Below are 23,339 nucleotides of genomic sequence, written 5' to 3'. Positions count from 1 at the left end.
CTACCTATGTAGACCAGGCACAATGACACGATTGTGGAATGCTAGCTCATGGTGTCTAGCTTGTCGTTGAATGGTGGCGTTCATGGGTCTTCACTCCTGGATATCGGGGCTACTGGATGTGAAAGATGAGCTATTACGCTCGATTCAGAGGGTTCAACAATGACTTGTTTTTTTTGGCAGATTTAAGATGGTGATATTGAGTAGGGCATAAATGGGAGAGAGCAATACAAACTAGTACTAAAGGGGTTGTTTGGTTATGTGCCCTATCAAATCTTTGGTAACACCAAATTTTTGGTATGTTTTGCTACTACCAATTATTTGATAGGGTAGAGATGCATACTACATATTTGAATTGCTACTAATATAAAACCAAATATTGATGATACAGATAATAAAGTTCTACATTATTGTCAAATTGTTCATGGGCATCACCGATGATTTGGTTTCAATCCAAACATACACTATCATTATTCAAGATACCAATAAATTGATAAGTTCACATTCCTAAGAATCTTAATCACATATATTTTGAAACAAAAGGATTAAAACAATTTACACGGTTGGTGGTAAATTCTGAAAGACAATTTGCACGCAGTGTCAAATTGAGTGCCAAATCCTCTCTTGTGTAACTAACGCAGGCCAAATTCCCTATTAAAAAAAAAAACACTAACGCAGGCCAAATTACCGCACCAATCCAATCCCCCCCTCCTCTCTCCTCTCCTCTCCCCTTCCCATCCGGCGGACGCAGGGATCGCCAGCTTCGTCCCTCGCGCGCGCGGCCGGCGAACTCGGCGGCGAGGCGCCGCGCCGACGGCCTCTTCTCCTTCACGACACTAGCCTTCCCTTCCCCGCTGTGCGCGCCCCCGCCCTCGCGCGCCCGGCCGGCGAGCATCTCGGCTCGAATCGAACCGGAGGTATACCCCATTCCTGCCTCCTAGCCCTCTCTCCCCCTCCCTCCCTCGCTCCGGCGCCGCTTCATGCGCCGGCGAGACCTGGATCGGGAGGAAGACTCGGATCGAGCCGGTGGGGCGCGATGAACAGCCAGGGATTCGGTCCGGGCGGGAGCCCCAAGTCGTTCCGCTACCCTAGGGCGGACTTCGATCTCGAGTCCGGGATCGCCCGCAAGGGCTCACGCAAGCCCAAGAACCACGACCACCCCGGTTTGCTCACCTCCACGCTGATGAAGATCCGGTACTTCTACGAGGCGCACCCCGTCGCGGTCGCCTTCATCCTGCTGTCCTTCGGTCTGAGCGTGCTGATCCTCCTGTCGGTGTACGAGACCCGGTTCAGGATGATGAGGGGTTCTTCGGGTGAGGTCGGGGAGTATCCGCTCCCGGAGCTCCGCAACCTTGTGATGGTGGCCGGGCATTCGGTTTACACGAGCGAGAGCTGCGGGAAGATTGATCGCGAGGACTCTTGGTTCTTGGAGCCGTACCAGAAGCACCCCGGTCAGGCGGCCACGTTCTTGGCGCATATCAAGGAAGGCGTGGGTATCGCGGCGAGGGATGAGAAGGCGCTTCTGCTGTTCAGCGGCGGGGAGACGAGGAAAGATGCAGGGCCGAGGAGCGAGGCTCAGAGCTACTGGGCTATTGCGGATTCGAAAGGCTGGTTTGGTGAGTTTGGCTGCTTTAATGGTTTTCATCGGGTCACAGCGCTACTAGTTTTATTGACACACTGGAATTTGAAACTGCATTGCCAATTGTTCTTTTGCTTAGTCTAATCATAGCATTGTTAGATGTACAATTAGATGTCAGTTCTAACCACTAAATTCTCAGTTGCTCTGAAAAAGAGCAAAACAAGTATAATTCTTTTCAAGGAGTAAAGGACTTACATTTATGTTTAGGCACATATGCGTGGGAACATATATATAAGCCTTAACTAAGAAATGTCGTGCTAATGCTTTGGGAGTGGGAAATAAAAAAGGAAATAGTTTATTCATATTTTCTGCAGGTCACTGAGCAATTCCTTGAAACTTAGAATTCTCTGGTTATGATAAAAATAAAGTTTCAGTGTATGAGTATAGTATCTCAGGAAGATGGATAATGAATATATATATGCTCATATAAGTAAATGATCTCTGAAGTTGATGGTATTTACTTATTGGAGTGTAGTAATATTAACATCAAATTGAATTTGCTATCACTGGTGACTAGACGACTTGATGACTATCCTCTGTAAACTACTTATAGTTTGCTTGTATATGCACAGGAAATGATGAAAATGTAAGGAGACGGGCACTCACCGAGGAGCATGCACGTGATAGTTTTGAAAACCTCCTATTTAGCGTTTGCCGTTTTAGAGAACTCACTGGAAGTTACCCGCAAAATATAACTGTAAGATTTCTTGTCTTGCTATACTTTGTTATCAAAACCTCCTATTAGGATTTATCATTATGCAATTAGTAACCCTGTTGGCTGGATTATGTATTTCAAACTTATTGATGCCATTCACTAATCTGCATCTCAACATTTCTTTTCTTAGGTTGTAAGCTATGATTTTAAGGAGGAAAGGTTTGCGCAATTGCACAGATCTGCTCTTGGATTCCCTGAAGGGAGATTCTTCTTCTTAGGTACCCCTGCTACACTGACCGCAAGGGAGTCTGCTGTCAAGGGTGAAGCCGCTGTTAGATCTCAGTTCCAGGAAGATCCTTATGGATGCTTAGGTTCTCTTCATATGAAGAGGCTTAAGAGGGATCCATTTCACCGTGCCATTCCATATCCGAATGGTTGCCCTGAGCTGAAGGGTCTGTTCTCATACTGTGGTCTGGTGCCTTACCCTGGGCAGCTTCCTTGGACCCAATAGCTCGAAGGATACGAACCTTGGACTATACAACCTTGTTTCATTGCCTCGCTCTGAAGTCTGAACTGACAAAATAGCTACTTGTGAAATGTGATGTATTCTTCCTGAATCCTGACTAAGACAACATTTACATTAGTGAGATTGTTTTTTTGTAACGGTGTATATCACATGATCAAATATATGTTTTTTCAGTGTGATTTGGCATCTCTGTACTAGGAAACTTGAAATTATTAGTGAAAACAATGTTCTCTCTCTGTTTTTTTTTTAAAGATAAATGTTCTCAATCTACTGGACATTGTAAACTGTTATTACCATGGTATATATATATGCTGGTCAGAGCTGTTCTGTACTTGGAGAAAGAAACAATTTGTTTGTGATAAACTGTTCTTCAGTATAGAACAATTTGCATCTGCTATTGTAGGGTAAATTTCTGTGCCATACGAGGCGAGAGATTCCTTTCCCCTTGATGTGTTGCATACTTCTATTGAGCATCAATTTGATTTTCAGACCCTGTACTTAAGGTTAATTCAGTCAGGTCTGATTTCATTTTAGAAATTAGAACAGCTGCAATTACTAGGTCATATTTGGATGTTTTGTGTCGATGACTGACTTCTACTGTATCCAGCTTTGTTAAGGAACTCATGTCTGACTTAGTTTAGAACAAACTCTCCCTAAACTTTGGCTCCAGAATGCATATTAACAGACATGTTTCGGTGAGAGTTGGCCAAGATGTCATGCTGAACATTTCACAAGTATGTCTTGTACTTAATAGCGGTACAAATATAATCATATTGCTATTGCTACTAATAAGGTAAAAGTACAAATACAAATGGATAAGCTTCTTTTACTAGGTAGCACCCAAACTTTTTTAACTGATTCATCAGGCACATTATATAATGCTGAAAGAACCCCATTCCTTGCCTGACAATGATAACACCGAAAACTATATTAATGCAATACATCTTAGTCATGGCTGACAGTGTGGCGTCCTTCAACAAAGCAATTTGCTTAAATGCTTCAAGGTCAGAACAAAATGACAACCTATTGCTGTTTACACAAAATGTCAAATTCAGCATGTTGACCATCCAATAGTGATAAATAGAGTGCAAAGATCAAGCAAAGTAAATTGCTGAAAACCATTTGATTGTTCCTACCCTTTCTCTAACAGGGCGTGAGTTGAATTGGTTGTGCATTCGTGTGAGATTGGCTATTGCTTGGAAGCTGTCAAAATTTGCTCATCTTGTTGCTGAGAGCCTGTCACTTCTCTCTCCATGGAAGCTTCAGCTTCTGAAGAATTTGATTGGAAGCCAAATTCACGTGCATTTGCTTGCGCAAGAATTATCTTCAGCTTCTGTACTTGTACAAAACTCACGCAAGCAAGATTCAGTTAACCGCCACATCGAACTTTTGAAGCCCCTTAGATCAGGTGCCGTTGGTATTACAACTGCACAAAACTGAAAGCAATCTAGGCCATCTGTATTTTCATCAAACAGATCAGATTCGCTGCTACAAAGACACGTAAAATAATAATTTTTGCTACAACAAATAGGTGCTACAGTGATGCATTGATCTGGACCCTTGATTTCTTATCCTGTGATCCTAGAGCAACTGCTTAAGTTGCAGTTACACTAGCAACTGCACCGGATCCTCCCAAGCAGGAGAGCTGAAGAAGGCCAGAGGCAATGGAGACAAGCCGTACTCATAAACTGTTTAAAAAAACATTTGAGAGTTCAGACCCCCAGAAATTTAGTACAAAAGCAGGCCTTACACTGATCATGCAGCACTTCAGTAAAGGAAGAAGGCAATTAGGGTGCAAACCACTGCAAGTAATCTGGGAATAGGTGAAACAATGTTACTATATTACTACTACAGGATATATGGACAGAAGGAATGGTTGGTTTTCATCCAGTACTTGCAGTCTGATTGGTTGCCCACATTCCCTAATAAACCAAAACGGCTTATTAGGGAATAAAAATTAATTTATAGGTAAAACTTTTGTATAGTTATTCTTAGCGATTTAAAAGCCAATATCCAAAAAGTACTACGTTGAAAATATCCTAAAATTAACTTCAAAATTAAATTATTTTTTTAGTTTTTGTTTTGGCTTATTAGGCCAACCGATGGAGCTCTTGGAAGAAAAACACATCGAAGGTTTGCAAAGGCACAAATTGGTCCTTGCCTTTGTACTTGAAAGTGATAATATTGATGAACAAATCTCAGCAAAAAAAAATGTAGAGGCAACCACAAACTAATTATATTGCAGGAGCAAAACGTAAATAAGCTCGTAAAATATTCCGCAGCAAACCATTTTTTTATATGTATTCTACAAAAGGATTAACGCAATTACAAAATCTGTAACCAGACACTAGCCCAAAAGCGCAACCAAACATTAAAACAAAACTAAGGTACAACTAAATACATAAGAAACCACATCAGTTGGCCTATGTACCGTGTCAATACAGTTGGCATCAGATCCTTAGGAGCATCTTGTAGTCTCAAGATAATTTTCAAAATTGTGATGTAGAACTGCCACCAAGAATCACTGATATAATAATTTCACTTCACATTGTAGTTAGTATGCAATCCATTCATGCCCCTGAATAAAGTTCTCTACTGAGTAGACTCCTACAAGTTGTTCTGGTGCCTGGCTGCTCCACTCAACCCTTGCCGTGTGATTTGCACCAGGCCCTCGACTGTCAAACTCCCCATAGTATAGCGTCCTGAGTGCGAATTCCCCACGCCAAGGAAGCCATCCCTCTGGCCTGACAACCTTCCCCAAATAACATCCGGCATACACTGTAATTGCATACTCCTTCCATGGGCGCCCCAAATACAGCCGATAAGACTCCGGCTTTGCCCGAAACAACGCTAAGAACTCTTTGCTCCCATCAAGTGTGCAATTCCAGAACACAAACCCCGTTGTCTGCCCTGGATCAATCCTCCCATTTGCCGCCACCACATTGCGCGCGCTCTTTCGAGCTCCCTCTGCCCGTGGCACCGTCTTGATCACGCATTCCTCAAACACCGCCGCTGAATTCCCGAATATGAAATCGACCGTCCCCGTGATACGGCACCGGCGATACAGCTGCCGCATCGTGCGAGCATACAGTGTGTCCTGGTGGCCGCGGAACTCGACGTTCTCCAGCACCGACCGGTCACTGTCTGACCGGAATGCCACCGCCTGATGAGCTCCCGCACCCGCGCCGTTCCCGAATGTTATATCCTTTGCCCGGAAACCATCACCGATGACGGCAACAGTTGCAGTTTCATAGGTACCAATCCCATCAATCCCCACACTCCGCGAGGCAGTGATCACGGTAGCACCAATCCCATCACCCACCAGCAAAATGTTGGTCTTCTCATACGGAATTACCACATTCTCCTTGTATATACCTGCAGCCACCTTGATGACGAAATGCCCCGCGGTGTGGTTCGGCGCCGCGTCAATGGCGGCTTGCACGGTGGAGTAATCGCACCGCTGCGTCGTCGCTGATGGGCTTGCGTTGCAGACGGTGGCGCGCGCGCGGAGGGTCGCCGGAAAGGCGGCGGCGTAGGCGTAGGCGGAGGAGGGTTTGGTGGTGGCGGCGGCGCCGGGTCGCGGCGGGGCGAGGGAAGCGAGGAAGCGGGAGGTGATGGGGTGTGAGGGGAAGGCCGGGAGGGAGAGGAGGTGGGAGCAGTCGTACTGGTACTGGAGCGAGGCGGAGGCGAGGTGGAGCGCGGCGGGGTGGTCGTCGGAGTCGAGGGAGGCGGCCGCGGCGCGGAGGCGGTGGAGGGAGAGGGACAGGTGGTCGGCGCAGGGCCGCGCGTAGGAGCCCGGCTCCGGGTGCGCCGCGATGGCCGCGCGGAGGAGCGAGGCGGGGTCCGACGACGCGCGGGGCCCTCCCGGCGGCGTGGAGGGGAGGATGATGAGCAGCGCGAGGAGCAGGAGCACCGCCGCCGCGGAGGCGACGGGGAGGAGGCGGCGGCGGCGGAGTTCGTGGCCGTGGCCGTGGCCGTAGCCGAGGGAGCGCGGCATTCCGGCGCCGGCGCCGGCGCCGCCGCCGCGTCGGAGAGAGAGGCGGTGGTCGTCGTCGTCGTCGACACGGGTCACGCACCCAGATTGCGTTTAACTACTCGGGATATGGGAAAGCGGTTTCGTATTCTGAAGGCGTATTTTGCAAAATGCGCTTTCTCCTTTGGTTTGTGCACTCTGTAGCTTACCGATAAGTCTGATAAGAACGGCTGCTTCCATTCCATGCCGCTTGGTTACTCGCATACACACACTGGCGCGCGCGCGAAATCGATAATTCTGCGATGGATTTGGTCGCGGGAGGAGTGATTCGCGGACTCCCGTCATCCTGGGAACGCATCAGATCTCCGAGGACTCCGCTCTTTCTCAGTTCTTGGGCTTCTCGCCGCCGCGTTGCTTTTGCGGCGTGCTCGTCATGCCCGCTGGTTGTTTGTCGAAATGCCTCAGCGGTGGTGCCGTTCGCCAAGAAAAAAAGGAAGGGGGGAAGTGAGGAGCCGCCTGATGAGGAGGAGGGTGATGATTTTGTTGATGAGATGGAGGGTGAAGACGATGATGAGGAGGAGGAGGATGTTGATGATGATGGTATGGCTGGCAAATTCTGGTTATATCTCTCTGTTTTGTTTGTGGGAATCTTTCAGTACTGGGCAGAGGGGGGGAGGGGGGGGGGGGGGCTGTTTGGGTCTCTGCATTTAGCCTACATTTCTTTCATCATTCGGTCTGGAATCCTGGATGTTCATATGGGCATGCATTCTGAATACTAGATTATATGTAAGGCCAGCTACTCGAGTAGATTATGTGTAGACAGAGGCCATAAATAATGCTGCAATATGTGTGCGAACTCATTCCGTTAATTCGAGAGGTCCGTGGTTCTGAGTCCTGATGCAATTAATTGGACATAGCTTGCCAAATCAGCTATCGTCCCAAAATTGACCTCCTCATTTCGGTCTATGATTCTTGAACAGATAGGATTCCTTGCTTTCATAGCCCATTGTTAGTTCACCTTGATATTTCTAATTACAAACAGTTAGCATGTGCAATAATTAATTTGAGCTGTAGAATAACCGAATAGTTAACGTCTTGCTGAGTTTATTTACACAGTACTCAATCTTTCAACAGAAGCATCCTTGCTTGCTAAACCTGCTAATATACACCCTCAGCTATCATGAAAAGTTCCAGTCCATTGACCTACCATGTAGTATTAGCTATTTTAAAAAAGTAACTGTACCCCTCAAAACATGCAGATCTATTGGATGATAACGAGGATGATGATGATGACTATTCTTTTGAAGATGATTTTGAGAGTGATGATGAACAAGATCTTTATGTAAGTGATACTTTTACCTGTTGAAAAATGCAACCTTTACCAGAGAACATTGGAAGATGGAGGTCCTAAAAAAACATTGACCAATAGCCATACATTTTCATTGGTAACTGGAGGTTGGGGATGGAGGTGCTGGTGGCGGAATATCACTTGCTGGCACATGGTGGGATAAAGAAGCATTGGCTTTGGCAGAGGAGGTCTCAAATTCATTTGATGGAGACTTAAAAATTTATGCTTTCAAGACAGCTGCTAATTTAACCATCAGAGTACGCATTGAGAAGATGTCAACCAGGTTATATCAATATCAGTATCTATGCAACAATATGCGGTATTTACAGTTTTTATTGTGTATGTCCAACCATGTTTTTCAAAGATATAACATGTTATGAGTTAGTTGCATATATCACTGAGGTCAAAGGTTTTTTTTTTCCTCTTTTTGGTAGCTTTGTTCTCAGTTTAGCACCATTGATCTAAAATTTCTCATGAACCACATGCTATTAGGTATGGTTCTCCAACCATAGATGATATCGAAGCGTTCACAATTGCATACCGTGCAAAGATGGATGATGCAGAGTCAGCAGGCAGGATACCACAAAACATATCCTTGGAGGTATGTGTTGTCCCTCTAGGTCTCACTAACCATATCCAGAATTTGTTAATGCCTTCTCCAGATGATCTCTGGAAGAAGCTAACAACCTTCAATAAATTCGTTATTGTTTATGTTGTACTTAGCGATAAGGCATACTTCCATTGATCACTCTGAAGGTGTCATCCCCTGGTGTGGAGAGGGTTATCCGCATCCCTGATGATCTTGAACGCTTCAAAGAACGGGCCATGTATGTCAGGTACACCATTACAAGCGACGGAGGAGAAGGGATGACGCCTCAGGAAGGCGATGGAGTTTTCAGGCTCATCTCCTACGACATGGACCTGTGCGAGTGCACCTGGGGTATAGCTGATGTGAAGATCAACAGGCAGCAGGCCGGCAAGGGAAGGCCCCTGAGCAAGAAGCAGAGGGAGTGGCGGCTGCAGACGCCATTTGAGTCACTGAAGTTGGTCAGGGTGCATTCTGACTGCTGACTGATCAGATAACTCTTTTGAGTAAATTTTTGTAGCCATCTGTTGTAATTTTGTATCATAGGTAAAAGGTGCTCTGCCATTGTGTGTGTGCAGTAGCTATATCTGAAAAAACGTTTGTTATAGCAAGTGCCAACACCCAACAGTTACATTCAGTGATCGACGAGATGAGTTTTTCTCCTCCTCCTAATGTGAATAACCTCTCCACTAACCGTTAGAAAATTAACAGACGACACCTGAAGTTTAGTTACATGCATTTCATGGGTTCGTAGTTCGTTCGTTGTTTAATTTCCCAGAAGCTATTTTACATTCCACTTGTCTTGTACTTATCTCTTCTCAACGACAATATGATGATAATGGATTGCTTGTTCCAGCACTGAATGTGCTGCCAAGTAAAGTCCATCATCTTCACTCAACAACCATACCAGCTAATGTTAATTAGCAATGGTAGTATTGATTAAGCCACACTTGCAGTTATTTAGTCTAGCTAGCTACCACTCCTCCATGGTTTTTGTGTACACTCAGAAAATGTCTACATGTCATCTGCACCTCTCCATCATGGACAATAGAAAAGAAAAGAAAAGAAAAGAAAAGAAAAGAAAATTAAGGTCATAATTAACAGCATCTCTAACGCAATGGGGTTGCTTCTTGCACTTCACATAGTGTACATGCATGCTCTTGCTTGTTGGACCAAGCCCTGGATTGAGACTAAAAACTGTAAGTGTCAAGTGTCAACCTCTTGCTCTCCCAAGCTATAAAAGTAGCTCAAATGTGGACTAATCTCCATGTCCATCCCATAAATCCCTCACACAAACTGCCACACATATCAAGAACAAAACCAACTTTCTCTTAAATATATATAGCTTTAATGGAGGGCGAACGATCCTACGTCACTCCGCCGCCCCCTCCGCCGCCGCCGCAGTCGCCTACGACGCACGTCACGGTGATCGTCATCGTGGTCCCGATCGTGGGCGTCATCTGCCTCGGCCTCCTCGCCGCGCTGCTGTTCGTCGTCTTCAGGAGGCGGCGGCGCGCGCGGCGCGACGAGGAGGAGGAGGAAGCGAAGGTGGAGGAGGTGGAGGACGTGGAGGTGAAGGTGACGGAGCACGTGCGCATCGTGGAGGGCGTCGTCGGCGAGGCCGGGGTCGCCGGCGTGGCGGCCGGTGGGGCCATCGGCTGCGGAGGCGGAGGCGGCGGCGGTATAAGTGGCGGCGCCGCCGCGGTGGTGGCGGAGGCGGTGGCGGCCGGGGCGGTGGTCGTCGACGACGAGATCAAGGTGGAGGAGCACGTCGTGAAGGTCACCGAGGCGTCGGCTCGGCGAGATCACCATGATCATGAGTGATCGCTCTCACTGATCAGTGTGCTTAATTAGCTAGCTAATTAAGCTAGTTGCATGCAGGTGCATTCATATGGGTGGATGGATGGCTTTGCATGGTGAAAAGGTGTTTGGCAATTGTGTGTCGACGCTGAATTGCTTGTGATTTAATTGTGTGGTGGATTATGTACTTTTGTTGGTAGTTACATGTAAAATTTGTATTCTTAATTATCTGTTATGAATGAATTATTATCCTTCCATTGAAATGATTTGTTTTCACGAACGCGCAAAACAATTACATGTCAATATATTAGAAGAAAAAAGTGTTTATTTAAACAACACAATCAGCCAGACTGACTTATACTAAAGGGGAGGGAGAAAAGACAAAATCAAGAAAAACCAAGGAAAAAAGGAAGAGACTACTACGACGGCTAAACACAACTCCAATCAGCGGGAATGGGACAGAGCCACACTACCCTCACAGAAAAACCTAAAAAAAGCAACGCCAGCTAACGACCATAGATGGCTCTCAGTGAGGATGGACTCTAAAACTACTAAGATCGAAGAGAGCGCATTGGAATGATTTGTCGAAAAGAAAAAAATGTGTCAATTGCTGGATTAATTCTTGAGTGTTTATAAAAAAAATATACATTTTTAGGTTAATACTATCTCCAGTGTTAAAGGAGATTATCAATATTTTTTTTCACTTTTTAAAATCAGTCATATCACTTTGGCGATTAACGACCGAGAATTTTACAAACTTGAATTTTTAAAATTACAGCAATTACAGAGAGAAAAATCTAGAGACCATTTAATTAATTATATATGCACTCACTCCGGGCAGTATTACTTGTCGTTTCCGATAGACAAATACTACTAAGTGCAAGTCAATTTCACCGCTTGAAACATCATCTATTTCTATCGGAATGGAGCAATTAATATTTAGTTAGCCAGATTATAACGGTGTGGATTCATTATTTAATTCATTACCATATAGCTTGCTAGAATTTTACAAGTAACACTAATATTACTCATGCATAAATGCCTAAATATTTGGATAGTAGCTCTAGGATGCATGGTGAAAAGGCTGAATCTAAAGGGATACTCCCTCCAGTTCTAATGTTTGACGTCATTTACTTTTAAACATGCGTTCAATCATTCATCTTATTACTCAACAACTCTATGTGAATATGCAAAAAAAAAAAAAATCACACTTCAAAAGCTTTAGTGATAAAACAAAACACAACAGAACAAGTGGTAATTACGTAACTTCTTAAATAAGATGTTGCTTTGATAACCTGTTACTTATTCTTCCTCTCAAAGGGTAATCTTTCACATTCAAAAACCATAAAACCTATAGGCTAACGCCAAAGATTCCATACAAAAACACCATATTTTAATTGTGCTTTAACTATATCAACTGAACTTGAACTATCGGATAATCATAGTTGATGATAGCATCACGGTTCCCACCGCAAATTCTAAAACCGTACATGAAACCTTAGTTTCATGAGACGAGACTTCTCTATAATAAAAAAAGTCAACAGCAATATGAAACATAACAAACTGCATGGTATATATACTCCTACATCAAGAAAAATATACAGGGGATAATCGGTTCAGCTTTGCTGCGGCTGCGCAGCCGCAGCTCTGCAACAGCTCCAATATATTCAAAAATATATTATATACTGTTGATACTGTAGGTACAGAAGTACAGCACAGCTGCAGCCGCAGCCAGCTATACCGATCAAACCTACATATATATATATATAGATATACCTTATCTTTATCTCATGCATATATAAACTTAACTAACTTAACTAGTATTATGATCTATCCTTGTGTAGTTGTGTTAGAAAACATACAACAAATTAATGGGTGTGTAACTGTGGGTGGCGTGCATGTGTACTGTAACGGTGTATCTTTCATATGTGTATTTACGCGCGCGTGCTTAGCTTGGTCGTTTTCCAACAATCCAGTAAATTAAATTCCCAAGCATGATTAATTAATTGTTACGTTATTGTCTATGAAAGTGGCTATGTTAATTTCGATCTTGCATATATCGCGATCGATATATATGCTGCGTTGATCAATAACGCATGTACGCTGGCTTTCTCCGGTCGTAATAAGTGTGGGTGTGAATCCACGCGCGAACGCTAGCTTGAAGGAACCGATTGTTACATATACCATTGTAAATTTAGTTAAAATTAATTTTCTTATTAACCATGCATGCAAGTGTATATATCATATATATACTGAAGTAAAAGAATGAAACAAATTTATTTATTCAGGCCGTATGGATAGCTAGGGTGCATGCATGCATGTCAACTTAATAAGGGATGGAATTAAATTCCCGGCCCAATCTTCATTCTCTTCAATTGGCAACTGGATCTTAAGACATTCAAAAAAATACTAAAGATAATTGACCAGACTATCTAATTACAATTGCTTCTGTTTTGTACCAAAATAGTTGACCTGACAAACAATGTGCGTGTGCCTACATCAGCCGATCGAGCCGCCTGATGATCAGAAGCTGACAAATAACTGTTTATCTTACTTAATTAGTTGTTCTGTACTAGTATCCTAACTAATGTAGGTAGCTTCCCCAATATTGCACATGTTCTGTACTGTGCACTTTATTTTTTTCTTGAGAGAAGTACTCTCAGTTATATATATATATATATATATATATATATATATATATATATATATATATATATATATATATATATATATATGATACCCATATGGGACTCTATGGTGTCCGGGCTCCAAGATATAAAACACACAAAATCTCTCAAATTTTTTTAAAAAATTTAAATTGTGAGTATATACCTAGGTATATGAATTTGATTCATACCAATACCTAACAGCAAAATAATTCAAACTCAACTTTATTTCACAATTCATTATTACATACCTAGCGGATTATATGTTTGGATGTTATATACCTAGAACCAAAATCTAACAAAAAAAAAAGTTCAAACTTGTTAGTAAAGAAGTTAATGTTCATACCTAAACATTTAAAAAAAATTCATACTCATTCAAATTGGGTATATACTCAATTTGAAATCTTGGAGCCCATACTCCATGTAGCACTAGTTAATTTACCTATATATATATATATATATATATATATATAGATATAGATAGATAGATAGATAGATATATGACCGAACAATTGTTCTTAGCTAGCTAGTGAGCTATCCCTTCACGCAAAACAAGTTGACCTACTTAATTACCACATACTTTTACAACTTATACGAGTTATAAACTCATGAGTCATGACAGTTGCCACATCTCATTTGTGATAGTAATTAACCCCCAAGTTAGCAAAATACGTATGCTCATCACAAAAAAATAAGTAGTTCGTGTATATGCTGATATATGAATGCATGGTAGAACTAAGTAATAGCTTGCTACTAGCTTTTCTTATTGTTTATAAAAGACCAACTTTGCAAGCTCAATTAATGTAATCTCACGCTCTATCCCCCTCTATCTAAGCAAACTCTAGCCAATCTTCATGTATTTGTATACTGTAAGCTAGTGTGTACAAGTGCACAATCAGTATGTATAGACAATTAGACACCATCTCATATGTGTGTTGAATTAGCCAACAAACTTAATCTTATTGGGCAATCGATATCTTTAGGTTTGCAGAGAAACTTACCTGGTGAAGTACATTTTCGTAGGTAATATATTATCCAACAATTGAAAAATAATTTTAATCTTTCGAAGAGACATCTCCTTATTTCTTGCATCTTATTCAAACAGTTAAGAAAAAAATTAAACTTTTTGATAAGATAGATTATTAATATTATGTGATATAATAGTTCACAACTTCACAAATATACAAGTTTAAAATTAAATTGTAAAAGTTGAAGAACAACAAATTAAACTCTAGTATGTATATATTTATAGTCATAATCCGCATGTTCTTTAATATATGATGTCGTTGACTTTTTAAGATATTTTTGTCATTCGACTTATTTAAAAAAAAGTAACCATCAATCTATTTTGTTGTGACATACTTTATCATTAATAGTTTTTTAAACATGAATTATATTTTTTTAATTAACACAAGAATTTTGAATAAGATGAATAGTTTAACATATGTTAAAAAGTCAATGGTATCATGTATTATAAATGAAAATATTTTTGTTTTTTTACCTTGTAAAAGTTAAATTATTTGAACTTGTATGCTTGCACAGTGATATATCATATATTAATATGTTTTTTATTTTTTTAGCTATTTAAATGGCATGTTAAAAAACAATAGAACATCATTCGAGAGTTTAGAATCCATCCCCATCAAATTATAACTAACGAGTTGCGTGTGTATCACATTGCATATGACGTGGGAGTAGTAACAGGCAAGTTAGGACCAAGCACACCAAGCAAGCAGAAATGCAGAATGCATGTGTTTATCTGAGTCTGACTAATAACTATATATGGATTTAATTTGTGTACACTCTTCGATCTACTTGCAATCTTTTAAGCTAGCAACAAACCATTAGCTCAGGTATATATCTACTATGTACACCAACTTACTTAGTACCCAACAAGCATACTAAGCTAGCTGAAACAGTTACAGATTCAGGCCTACACGCTTCACTACTGTCTCTCTGAATTGAATTTGCGCGCGAATGGCTAGAGGCAATTCCGAATTCGTATCGTTTTGGCACGTCGACCCGCCGCAGCCGCCGCCGCCGCCACACTGCCCGCCTCCACCACCGCCGCCACCTCCACCTCCTCCTCCACCGCCACCGCCACCGCCTCCTCCTCCTCCACCACCGCCACCGCCTCCTCCTCCACCACCACCGCCACCGCCTCCTCCTCCACCACCGCCGCCGCCGCCGCCGAACAATATCGTGGTGATAGTGGTCGTCCCGATCGCCGGGCTGCTGTTCCTGGGCCTCCTCGCCGGGCTGTTCCTGCTGGCGCGGGCGCGGCGGCGGCGGAGGGAGGCGGAGGCGGCGGAGGAGGAGACGGTGGAGGTGGACGACGTGGAGGTCGCCCACCACGTGCACGCGGAGGAGCACGTGGTGGCCGGGCCGTCGGGGGAGATGCTCAAGGTGCTCGACGTCACCGACGAGGTCGACGTCCACGAGCACATCGTCCGCCACGAGCACGAGCGCGAACGCGACGTCGTCGAAAGGGAAGGATGACCACACCATGGATCGATGCCATGGTCTCTGATACTGTCAGTCTGTCAGTCTTCGTCGATCCAAGCATGAACAGAAACCTGATTTGTCTCAATTAATTAATTAGCAGAATTGTTAGTTAAACTGCGTGAATATATATGTAAGTGTATATATATGTATTTGCATGGAAATTTCATACCGGCTTGTCGGTTGTGTTGCGTGCGTGTGCGTGTGTATTTATGAACTTTAGTTCCGCCTAGTCGATTTTATCATAGCTTTCTGATCAAACTAAAGAGTTGTCATTCTTTGTCCCTTGCAAAATGATAAGTTTTCTGATAAATGTAAAAAGTTTGCATTCTTTGTCCCTTGCAAAGTGATACTAGCTCTGTTTCAGATTATAAATCATTTTGATTTTGATCAAAGTCAAATTATTTTAAATTTATAAAAAAAAAGTAGTAAACGTTTTCAACTCAAGACAAATATATTATGAAAATATATTCAATTATAGATTTGATGAAACTAATTTGATATTATAAATATTACTATATTTGTCAATAAACTTAGTTAAATTTAAAGTAGTTTGGCTTTTACCAAAATTAAAATGACTTATAATATGAAACAGAGGGAGCACAAGTAACCTTTTCTTTCCATTTATTTCATCATCATTGCGAAATTAGTGACATGTAAGAAACAATGGGAGGTATATTCCCTACCAAAAGAACACTTTCCGATCCCTCGTTATGCTTAGCTGCAATTCTTTGTGTCCTAGCTACAAAAATAGTAGTGGTTGACATGACAAACAAATGCGCTTACGTGCACCGGGTTGAAAACGGTTAGGAACGGTCGGAATCGGTATCAGTAGCATCTCTTCGGAAACGAACTCGATCGGCCGGTAATTGACCATATTTATCATTTAAACTACTCCGTATCAATGTTAATACGATACAGAAAAAAATTAGAGAAAACAAAATTTAAAAATGACCAAAAACGGTACGGTCGAAAATGGTACCCCTTATACGAAAACGGTGCTCGGTCGATCGGAAATTTCCGTCACCTTTTTCACCTGGTGCGGCTAGCGTGTGCATACGTCAGCTAAGCCTATAAAGCCTCAAGTACGTCATCAGATAATTAAGAGAGATAGACAACTAACTAAGCTTAATTAGCATCCCATATATGCATGTTCAACTGTATATATGCAGGAGTACTAAATTACTAAGGTGTGTTATTGGGATAGTACCATCCATATTTTTAGGGATATGTGGTTATCCAATTTTCTATTTTCTATTTTCGGTTGTAGCCATTTTTTTTAAGGATGGATGAGCTATTGTAATCACATTTTGGATGAAATTGTGAGAATACCCCTTGGTAAATAAGCTCTCACCTTATATACCTGTTTGCATGTATACGATTTTTTTTTTCGCGGATACGTAAAAGTACGTCAATATATTAGACGAAACTCTAAAAGAGTTTTTGTATGTACACGATTTAATAAAACATTAAGAAGAAGCATATGCATTATAAGTATTTTCAAATCTGATTTGGCGGATGCAAATATATAACTAGCATCTTCAGAAAATATTCCCTATGTGGCCATATTCCACACTTGCCGTTCAACCAAACAACTTTAAAAAAGGACAAATATCTTCTATCCAAACATATCCCACTAAGGTCTTGTTCGGTTAATCCCCATAAGGGAGGGATTGGAGAGGGATTTATTCCACACCTATTGTAGTGTAGAATTATTCTCCCTCAATCCCCTCCAAACCGAAGGCTTAAGGTAGCTTCATTTTGCAATCGTTCACATATGCCCTATACTAATCTTGCAGTTTTTTTTTTCTTGACAAGTACTCTTGAAGTTTACAGTAGTATATATTAATATGTGAATATGACTGCATGTATGGTCGAACAATTGTTCCTAGCTATAGCTTCACGCAAAACATGTTTGACTGCGTAGTTAATTAATTAGCGCACACTCAATACAGTTGTCATTTGTGATAGCTAATTAAATCCCAAGTTGACACACTGTTTTGTCATCACACAAATTAGGTTGCTTATGTATGCATATGCCTGGTAAGATCGAGCTAGACCTAGCTTAGCTTAATTGGTGGTTGTTTATAATTTGTAAAAGACCAACCTGGCAAGCTCAGTTAATGTGATCGCACGCTCTCCCCTCTATCTAGGTAGCTCTGGTCTCCATGTATACGTTGTGTGCTCAATTATATATCCAAACAAACTTAATCTTCTTGGGCGATCGATCCATATATATATTTAGTTTTACAGGGAGAAACTTACCTGGTGATCAAGCACATCTTTGTAGCTACCTAATACATAATCTAACAGAATTTAAGTTCAAAAAATTAACAATAAGAGTCGCTTACTTGCATGTATCACATTGCATACACATAATAGCTAGGACCAAGCAACATCAGAAATTCAGAATGCATGTGGTCTGACTATAACTGAATGACTTTATATATACTCTGGCCTACGTGTAATCTTTTAAGTTAATTAGCACCAAAATCTAGTTAGCTCACGCGTATGGCTACTTACCGTACCAGCATATATCCTATATGTCGGGTCGGCCTAATGGGCGATCGATCGCCAAGGCGATCGCCCAGCGATCGGTCCCCCCCGCCCCCCCCCCCCCCCCCCCCCCCCCCCCCCGGCTCCTATAGGCACTCCTCCCCTTCTTCTCTTCCTATTACAGTACATCATAAACAAATTTTTAAAAATTTATGTATAAAAAATTTGAATTCAAATTCAAATTTGAATCGGGTATGTAAACTTTTGACTTATAAACTTTGGATCTATAAACTTTAGGTGTATAATGTATAAAAATACTATATATAGAAAATATTTGAATTATTTGAATTCAAATTCAAATTTAAATCAGATATAATTCAAATTCAAATTTAAATCGGGTATATAAACTTTAGATGTATAGAAATACTATATATGAAAAATATTTGAATTCAAATTCAAATTTGAATCGGATATATAAACTTTAGGTCTATAAACTTTAGGTGTATAAACTTTAGATGTATAGAAATACTATATATAAAAAATATTTGAATTCAAGTTCAAATTTGAATCAGATATAATTCAAATTCAAATTTGAATCGGGTATATAAACTTTTGAATTATAAACTTTGGGTCTATAAATTTTAGGTGTATAAACTTTAGATGTATAGAAATACTATATATAAAAAATATTTGAATTCAAATTCAAATTTGAATCGGATATATAAACTTTTGACTTATAAACTTTGGGTCTCTAAACTTTAGGTGTATAAACTTTAGATGTGTAAACTTGAGGTGTACAAACTTTAGGTGCATAAATTTACTAAAATAGAAAAGTAATGCGGTACCAAAAAAGGAACCCACGTGGAGGAGAGGGGAGGGGGATTGGATCTGATCGCCCTGGGCGAGCGATCGCCCAGTAGCAATTCCGGTACGCGGCGGGCTAGTCGTTCTTTATTTGAAAAAGAAAAATCTTTGGGGTTGCTAAATACTCCCTCCTTCCAAAAATCTGAGACCAAGAAACCAAGAAACAACTAACTCACTCACCATGTGGCAAAACCAATGAACATGCAACCAATAAGTACTAGAATAACTTCTTGGTTTCCGATCAACAATTTAATTTAGCACATAGTGACTACAAATAGGACTCAGAGTTTTGGAGAAACCAAAAAATGAAATAGGTCTCAGATTTTTGGAAGGAGGGAGTATATAGATAGTCTGATGGGACTATTTATACATTTATGGATAGTTTATTTTTTCTTTTTAGGTAAACCTCGAGAAGGAGGACAGGGGTTCCTGTTTTATACCAAGAAGAAAAGGAGATCACCTAGTTTATTAGAGAAACTAGGCCGAAAACATACAACTGCACGGTTAAATGAAGAAAAATCGGAAAAAACCTACATAGAAGACAAAAACAAAATAGTTTATGGCGCCATAACTGTTAAGACCTGACACAAGCTAGTTATCGATAAATTTATTAGATATAAGCATAGTGTAATAATCGTGATGTGATTAAATTATAACTTGTATGTAACTTTTAAAATTCCCACGGTAACACACTATTTATGAAAAGTGAAGGTCCCATGACTGAATCCCCTCACCCATCTGCAAGTTGTGATTATTTTTCCTTTCCCGCTTGTCTCAAATCTTAAAGTAAATCTAACAGGTAAAAATTATGTAAACCTTGCATACAAGTTGCATGCAATTCACAACATAATAATTAAACTACAATCATATTGTACTTAAATATAATAGATTTTTGAGAGAAAATTTATTGATAAATATATAGAAAACCGAAAATTTTCAATATAAACTTTTTTCTACATAGAAACTTATTGAATAGAAAATATTTGGTATAGAGACTTTCCAAAAATAAATTTGATATGCCCCTCATGGGCTGATGGGCAATGGGCCAGCCTAGCTAGCTACTCCTAGAAGCCCACCACTCAGATTTGGCCTTTGGCTGCTCGCGTTTTTTCTGATTAGGAATTCCCGACTGATTCACGTGCGACAAGTACGTGTAAGTGGTTAATCCCTCGAACCTATTTTTAAGCCAAAATAAGTCACAGATTCATTTATTTCGGTATAAAAGTAGCTTTGACACGATCATACACGCTTGATCCCTATACATATTGCGTGTATGATCATGTCGAACAATTGTTCTCGTAGCTATTTATCAATTAATCCCTTCACGTAAAACAAGTTGATCTACATGCTTATACCATATACTCTCTTCGGGCTGATAATATTTATCCTTTTACATAAGGGTGAGATTAAACTTTAGAATCTTTTATTACGAATCATTTTTAAAATATTTATCTTTCAAATATGGTGACTACATGTATAGATTAGTCTTAAAAGGTACTTTAATAAGATCATATACTCCCTCTATTTCACAATGTAAGACTTTCTAGCATTGTCCATATATATACTCCCTCCGTTTCAAAATGTTTGATACCGTTGACTTTTTAGTACATGTTTGACCATTCGTATTATTAAAAAAAAATAAGTAATTATTTATTCTTTTCATATCATTTGATTAATTGTTAAATATACTTTCATGTACACATATAGTTTTACATATTTCACAATTTTTTGAATAAGACGAACGATCAAACATGTGCTAAAAAGTCAACGGTGTCAAACATTTTAAAACGGAGGGAGTAGATGTTAATAAATCTAAACACATACATATGCCTAGATTCATTAACATATAAATGAATGTGCGCAATGCTAGAAAGTCTTACATTGTGAAACGGATAAAGTATTTATTAACACTTTTATATATATTATAATAAAAAAAGAATGGTCAATGTTGTTTTTTGGATACCGTGCCCATCTCGGCTGGTAACTTTCTCGTATTCTTAGTCCGTCAGAAGGGGATCGAGAAAATTAAATATAAACTAATGGTTTGCAAAATCAATGTCTTACTGGATTTCGTCTATCCTTAGCTTACTGTCTCAAAACGACAAGTATTATCAACCAGAGAGAGTACGAGTTAAGGGATAGACTCATGACAGTTGTCAGTTGTGATACCCCAACTTGGCACCGCACACACTGTTAGTATTATTCATCACATAAATTTAAGTTTGCTTAATTTGTGTATATGTTCCCCCAAAAGATATTTGTTTATGTGTACTATGTATGGTAGAGGCGACCTAGCTATAATTTTGTTGTTTATGAAAAACCAACCTGGAAGTGGCATATGCAATGCAACCTCAGTTATAACGTGATGACGCACTATCGCACATTATCTCTCTCTGCCCCTCTGTGAAGTACGGCATTGCCAACAGATTAACTTAATCTTGATCTTGAGCGATACATACTAATTAGGTCTTCAGAAGAAACTTAAGTAGTACTACTACATGTAGTACAGTTTCGTAACAGACGATTGAGTAATTAACGAGAGTTGCTTGCATGCATACGTATCACGTTGCATATGAACATTATTAGGACCAAGCTACTAGCACAAGCAGAATGCATGTGATCTGAATAGATCTAATCACATATGTCGATTTATATATATACTACGTTACGTTTCTAGTACTCGTAATTGTTTAAGTGAGCAACAAACCCTAGCTCACGTATATATACCCAAGCAGAGTACACTATGCCCTTCAGCTCAAACAGATATGGCTAAAGGCAAACGACAATCCGAGTCGTTTTGGCGCGTCGAGCCGCCGCCGCCGCCGCCGGCCACTCGTGCGCGGCCGCCATGCAGCTCAGCGCACCTTCTTCCGCCGCCGCCGCCGCCACCATACGTCCCACCTCACCTGCTACCACCATCGCCGGCGCCGCAGCAATGTAATGATCATCCCCCTAATTACCACCCGCCGCATACTCCTGCTCCGGCGGCGGCGCCGGCGCCGGCGCCTGGGCCTTACATTCCGCCGCATCACCCTCATCACCACCACCCGCCCACTCCTGCCCCCGCGCCGTCGACGACGCCTGGCGGGCATGGCGGCGTTCCGCCTTACTATCCGCCACCGCCGGTGACGCCGACGCCTTACTACTACCCCTCGCCGGCGCCGCCGCCGCCGTCGAGGCACGTCGTGGTGATAGCAGTGGTGGTCCCGATCGCCGGTCTGCTGTTCCTGGGCCTGGTCGCCGGGCTGTTCCTGCTGGCGCGGGCGCGGCGGCGGAGGGAGGCGGAGGAGGAGACGGCGGCGGCGGCGGTGGTGGTGGACGACTTGGAGGTGTCTTCATCCCATCACGTCCACGCAGTGGCGCATGTGGTGGACGGGCAGAACGTTGTCGACATCACCGACGAGGTCGAGGTCCACGAGCACATCGTCAGGCACGACCACGAACACACGACGTCGTAATTAAGCGAATTAAGGAGAACTGGGGTCTCCGATCATTAATTCGTCCAAGCATGAGCAAAACCCGGTTATTTGTAGTACTACTCGTATATCTTAATCTTAATTAATTAGCACAACTAAATGTGTGCGTGTATGAACTTAATCATGTCGTGCGCGAGAGAGCTGGTCGATCGATCTTTGATTTGTAATTATTTACATTCATTCTTTGTTTGTATTTTCATTGGATTGAAATAAATGGTTGGTTGGATTGTTTGTTTGTTTGTTTGTGCTGCTCGAATTTTCTTATATAAATATCAGCCATTTTTACTACCTGAATTGCTCTAGGTTCCACACTAATTATACCACCTTACTCAGCTGGTATCCTAAGCATAAACTTGTACTAATGTTATGTTCTCAACGGAAGGACGGTCATTTTTGGTATAAACAAGCACTGGTGGAGAAAGGGTTATTACTACCGGTTCGTAACCCCCCTATAGTCCCGGTTCTCGAACCGGGACTACGAATCCGGGACTAAAAATCACTATCTTTAGTCCCGGGTAAAAAAACCGGGAGTAAAAATCCACAACTGGGACTAAAGATAAAGCAGTTACCAACCGGGACTAAAGAGGCTAATCCGGTTGCTCTTTTCGGTTCCTCTTTATTATTTTCTTTTCTTCATTATTTTTAAATATATTGATTTCACCCCATTCCATCCCCAAAATCCCAAATCAATCATCCTCAAATTGCCTCCAAATCCACAAATCGATCATCTCAAATACTCAAATACATCACAAAATCTTAAAAAAAAATTACATCACAACTTCTACAAAATTCATCACATATTCATATCACA

General features: G+C 41.4%; 6 protein-coding genes across 8 annotated transcripts; 5 read left to right on the top strand and 1 right to left on the bottom strand.

Annotated features, from left to right (window-relative positions):
- The first annotated feature begins 672 nt into the window (after positions 1–672).
- On the top strand, positions 673–3,165 carry LOC127772366 (uncharacterized protein C57A10.07). The gene is made up of 3 exons (XM_052298401.1): positions 673–1,613; positions 2,209–2,333; positions 2,482–3,165. The coding sequence occupies exons 1-3, from the start codon at positions 1,034–1,036 to the stop codon at positions 2,800–2,802; spliced, it is 1,026 nt and encodes a 341-aa protein (XP_052154361.1). The 5' UTR covers positions 673–1,033; the 3' UTR covers positions 2,803–3,165.
- A 1,854-nt stretch (positions 3,166–5,019) lies between these two features.
- LOC127769708 (probable pectinesterase/pectinesterase inhibitor 51) lies at positions 5,020–6,869 on the bottom strand. The gene has a single exon (XM_052295330.1). The coding sequence runs from the start codon at positions 6,812–6,814 to the stop codon at positions 5,372–5,374; it is 1,443 nt and encodes a 480-aa protein (XP_052151290.1). The 5' UTR covers positions 6,815–6,869; the 3' UTR covers positions 5,020–5,371.
- Positions 6,870–7,019: 150 nt separating this feature from the next.
- Positions 7,020–9,361, top strand: LOC127771319 (protein BFR2-like). 3 transcript variants are annotated; one of them, XM_052297208.1, is made up of 5 exons: positions 7,020–7,390; positions 8,050–8,132; positions 8,246–8,457; positions 8,631–8,739; positions 8,975–9,101. In XM_052297208.1, exons 1-5 carry the CDS (start codon positions 7,093–7,095, stop codon positions 9,086–9,088), a joined length of 816 nt encoding a protein of 271 aa, XP_052153168.1. In that variant the 5' UTR covers positions 7,020–7,092; the 3' UTR covers positions 9,089–9,101. The 3 variants fall into 3 exon arrangements, with proteins under 3 accessions (XP_052153168.1, XP_052153166.1, XP_052153167.1); XM_052297206.1 differs by having other exon boundaries at positions 7,026–7,390; positions 8,895–9,361; XM_052297207.1 differs by having other exon boundaries at positions 7,027–7,390; positions 8,246–8,421; positions 8,895–9,361.
- A 634-nt stretch (positions 9,362–9,995) lies between these two features.
- On the top strand, positions 9,996–10,794 carry LOC127772041 (uncharacterized). The gene has a single exon (XM_052298011.1). The coding sequence runs from the start codon at positions 10,075–10,077 to the stop codon at positions 10,546–10,548; it is 474 nt and encodes a 157-aa protein (XP_052153971.1). The 5' UTR covers positions 9,996–10,074; the 3' UTR covers positions 10,549–10,794.
- A 4,297-nt stretch (positions 10,795–15,091) lies between these two features.
- LOC127771980 (protein TRACHEARY ELEMENT DIFFERENTIATION-RELATED 7-like) lies at positions 15,092–16,028 on the top strand. The gene has a single exon (XM_052297941.1). It carries the CDS (start codon positions 15,168–15,170, stop codon positions 15,687–15,689), a length of 522 nt encoding a protein of 173 aa, XP_052153901.1. The 5' UTR covers positions 15,092–15,167; the 3' UTR covers positions 15,690–16,028.
- A 5,789-nt stretch (positions 16,029–21,817) lies between these two features.
- LOC127770845 (leucine-rich repeat extensin-like protein 3) lies at positions 21,818–22,510 on the top strand. The gene has a single exon (XM_052296627.1). The coding sequence runs from the start codon at positions 21,818–21,820 to the stop codon at positions 22,508–22,510; it is 693 nt and encodes a 230-aa protein (XP_052152587.1).
- The last annotated feature ends 829 nt before the right edge of the window (positions 22,511–23,339 follow it).

Source organism: Oryza glaberrima, chromosome 4 (assembly GCF_000147395.1).
Source record: "Oryza glaberrima chromosome 4, OglaRS2, whole genome shotgun sequence".
NCBI lineage: Eukaryota > Viridiplantae > Streptophyta > Magnoliopsida > Poales > Poaceae > Oryza > Oryza glaberrima.
Note: the sequence above shows the minus strand (reverse complement) of the source record. Positions and strands in the feature narration are given on the sequence as shown.

Coding starts and splice junctions, on each gene's coding strand:
- LOC127771319 (XM_052297206.1), top strand. CDS start 7,093: ATGGATTTGGTCGCGGGAGGAGTGATTCGCGGACTCCCGTCATCCTGG. Junction 7,391..8,049: donor GGAGGATGTTGATGATGATG/GTATGGCTGGCA, acceptor CAAAACATGCAG/ATCTATTGGATGATAACGAG. Junction 8,133..8,245: donor ATGATGAACAAGATCTTTAT/GTAAGTGATACT, acceptor TGGTAACTGGAG/GTTGGGGATGGAGGTGCTGG.
- LOC127770845 (XM_052296627.1), top strand. CDS start 21,818: ATGGCTAAAGGCAAACGACAATCCGAGTCGTTTTGGCGCGTCGAGCCG.
- LOC127772041 (XM_052298011.1), top strand. CDS start 10,075: ATGGAGGGCGAACGATCCTACGTCACTCCGCCGCCCCCTCCGCCGCCG.
- LOC127769708 (XM_052295330.1), bottom strand. CDS start 6,814: ATGCCGCGCTCCCTCGGCTACGGCCACGGCCACGGCCACGAACTCCGC.
- LOC127771980 (XM_052297941.1), top strand. CDS start 15,168: ATGGCTAGAGGCAATTCCGAATTCGTATCGTTTTGGCACGTCGACCCG.
- LOC127772366 (XM_052298401.1), top strand. CDS start 1,034: ATGAACAGCCAGGGATTCGGTCCGGGCGGGAGCCCCAAGTCGTTCCGC. Junction 1,614..2,208: donor GGATTCGAAAGGCTGGTTTG/GTGAGTTTGGCT, acceptor GTATATGCACAG/GAAATGATGAAAATGTAAGG. Junction 2,334..2,481: donor GTTACCCGCAAAATATAACT/GTAAGATTTCTT, acceptor TTCTTTTCTTAG/GTTGTAAGCTATGATTTTAA.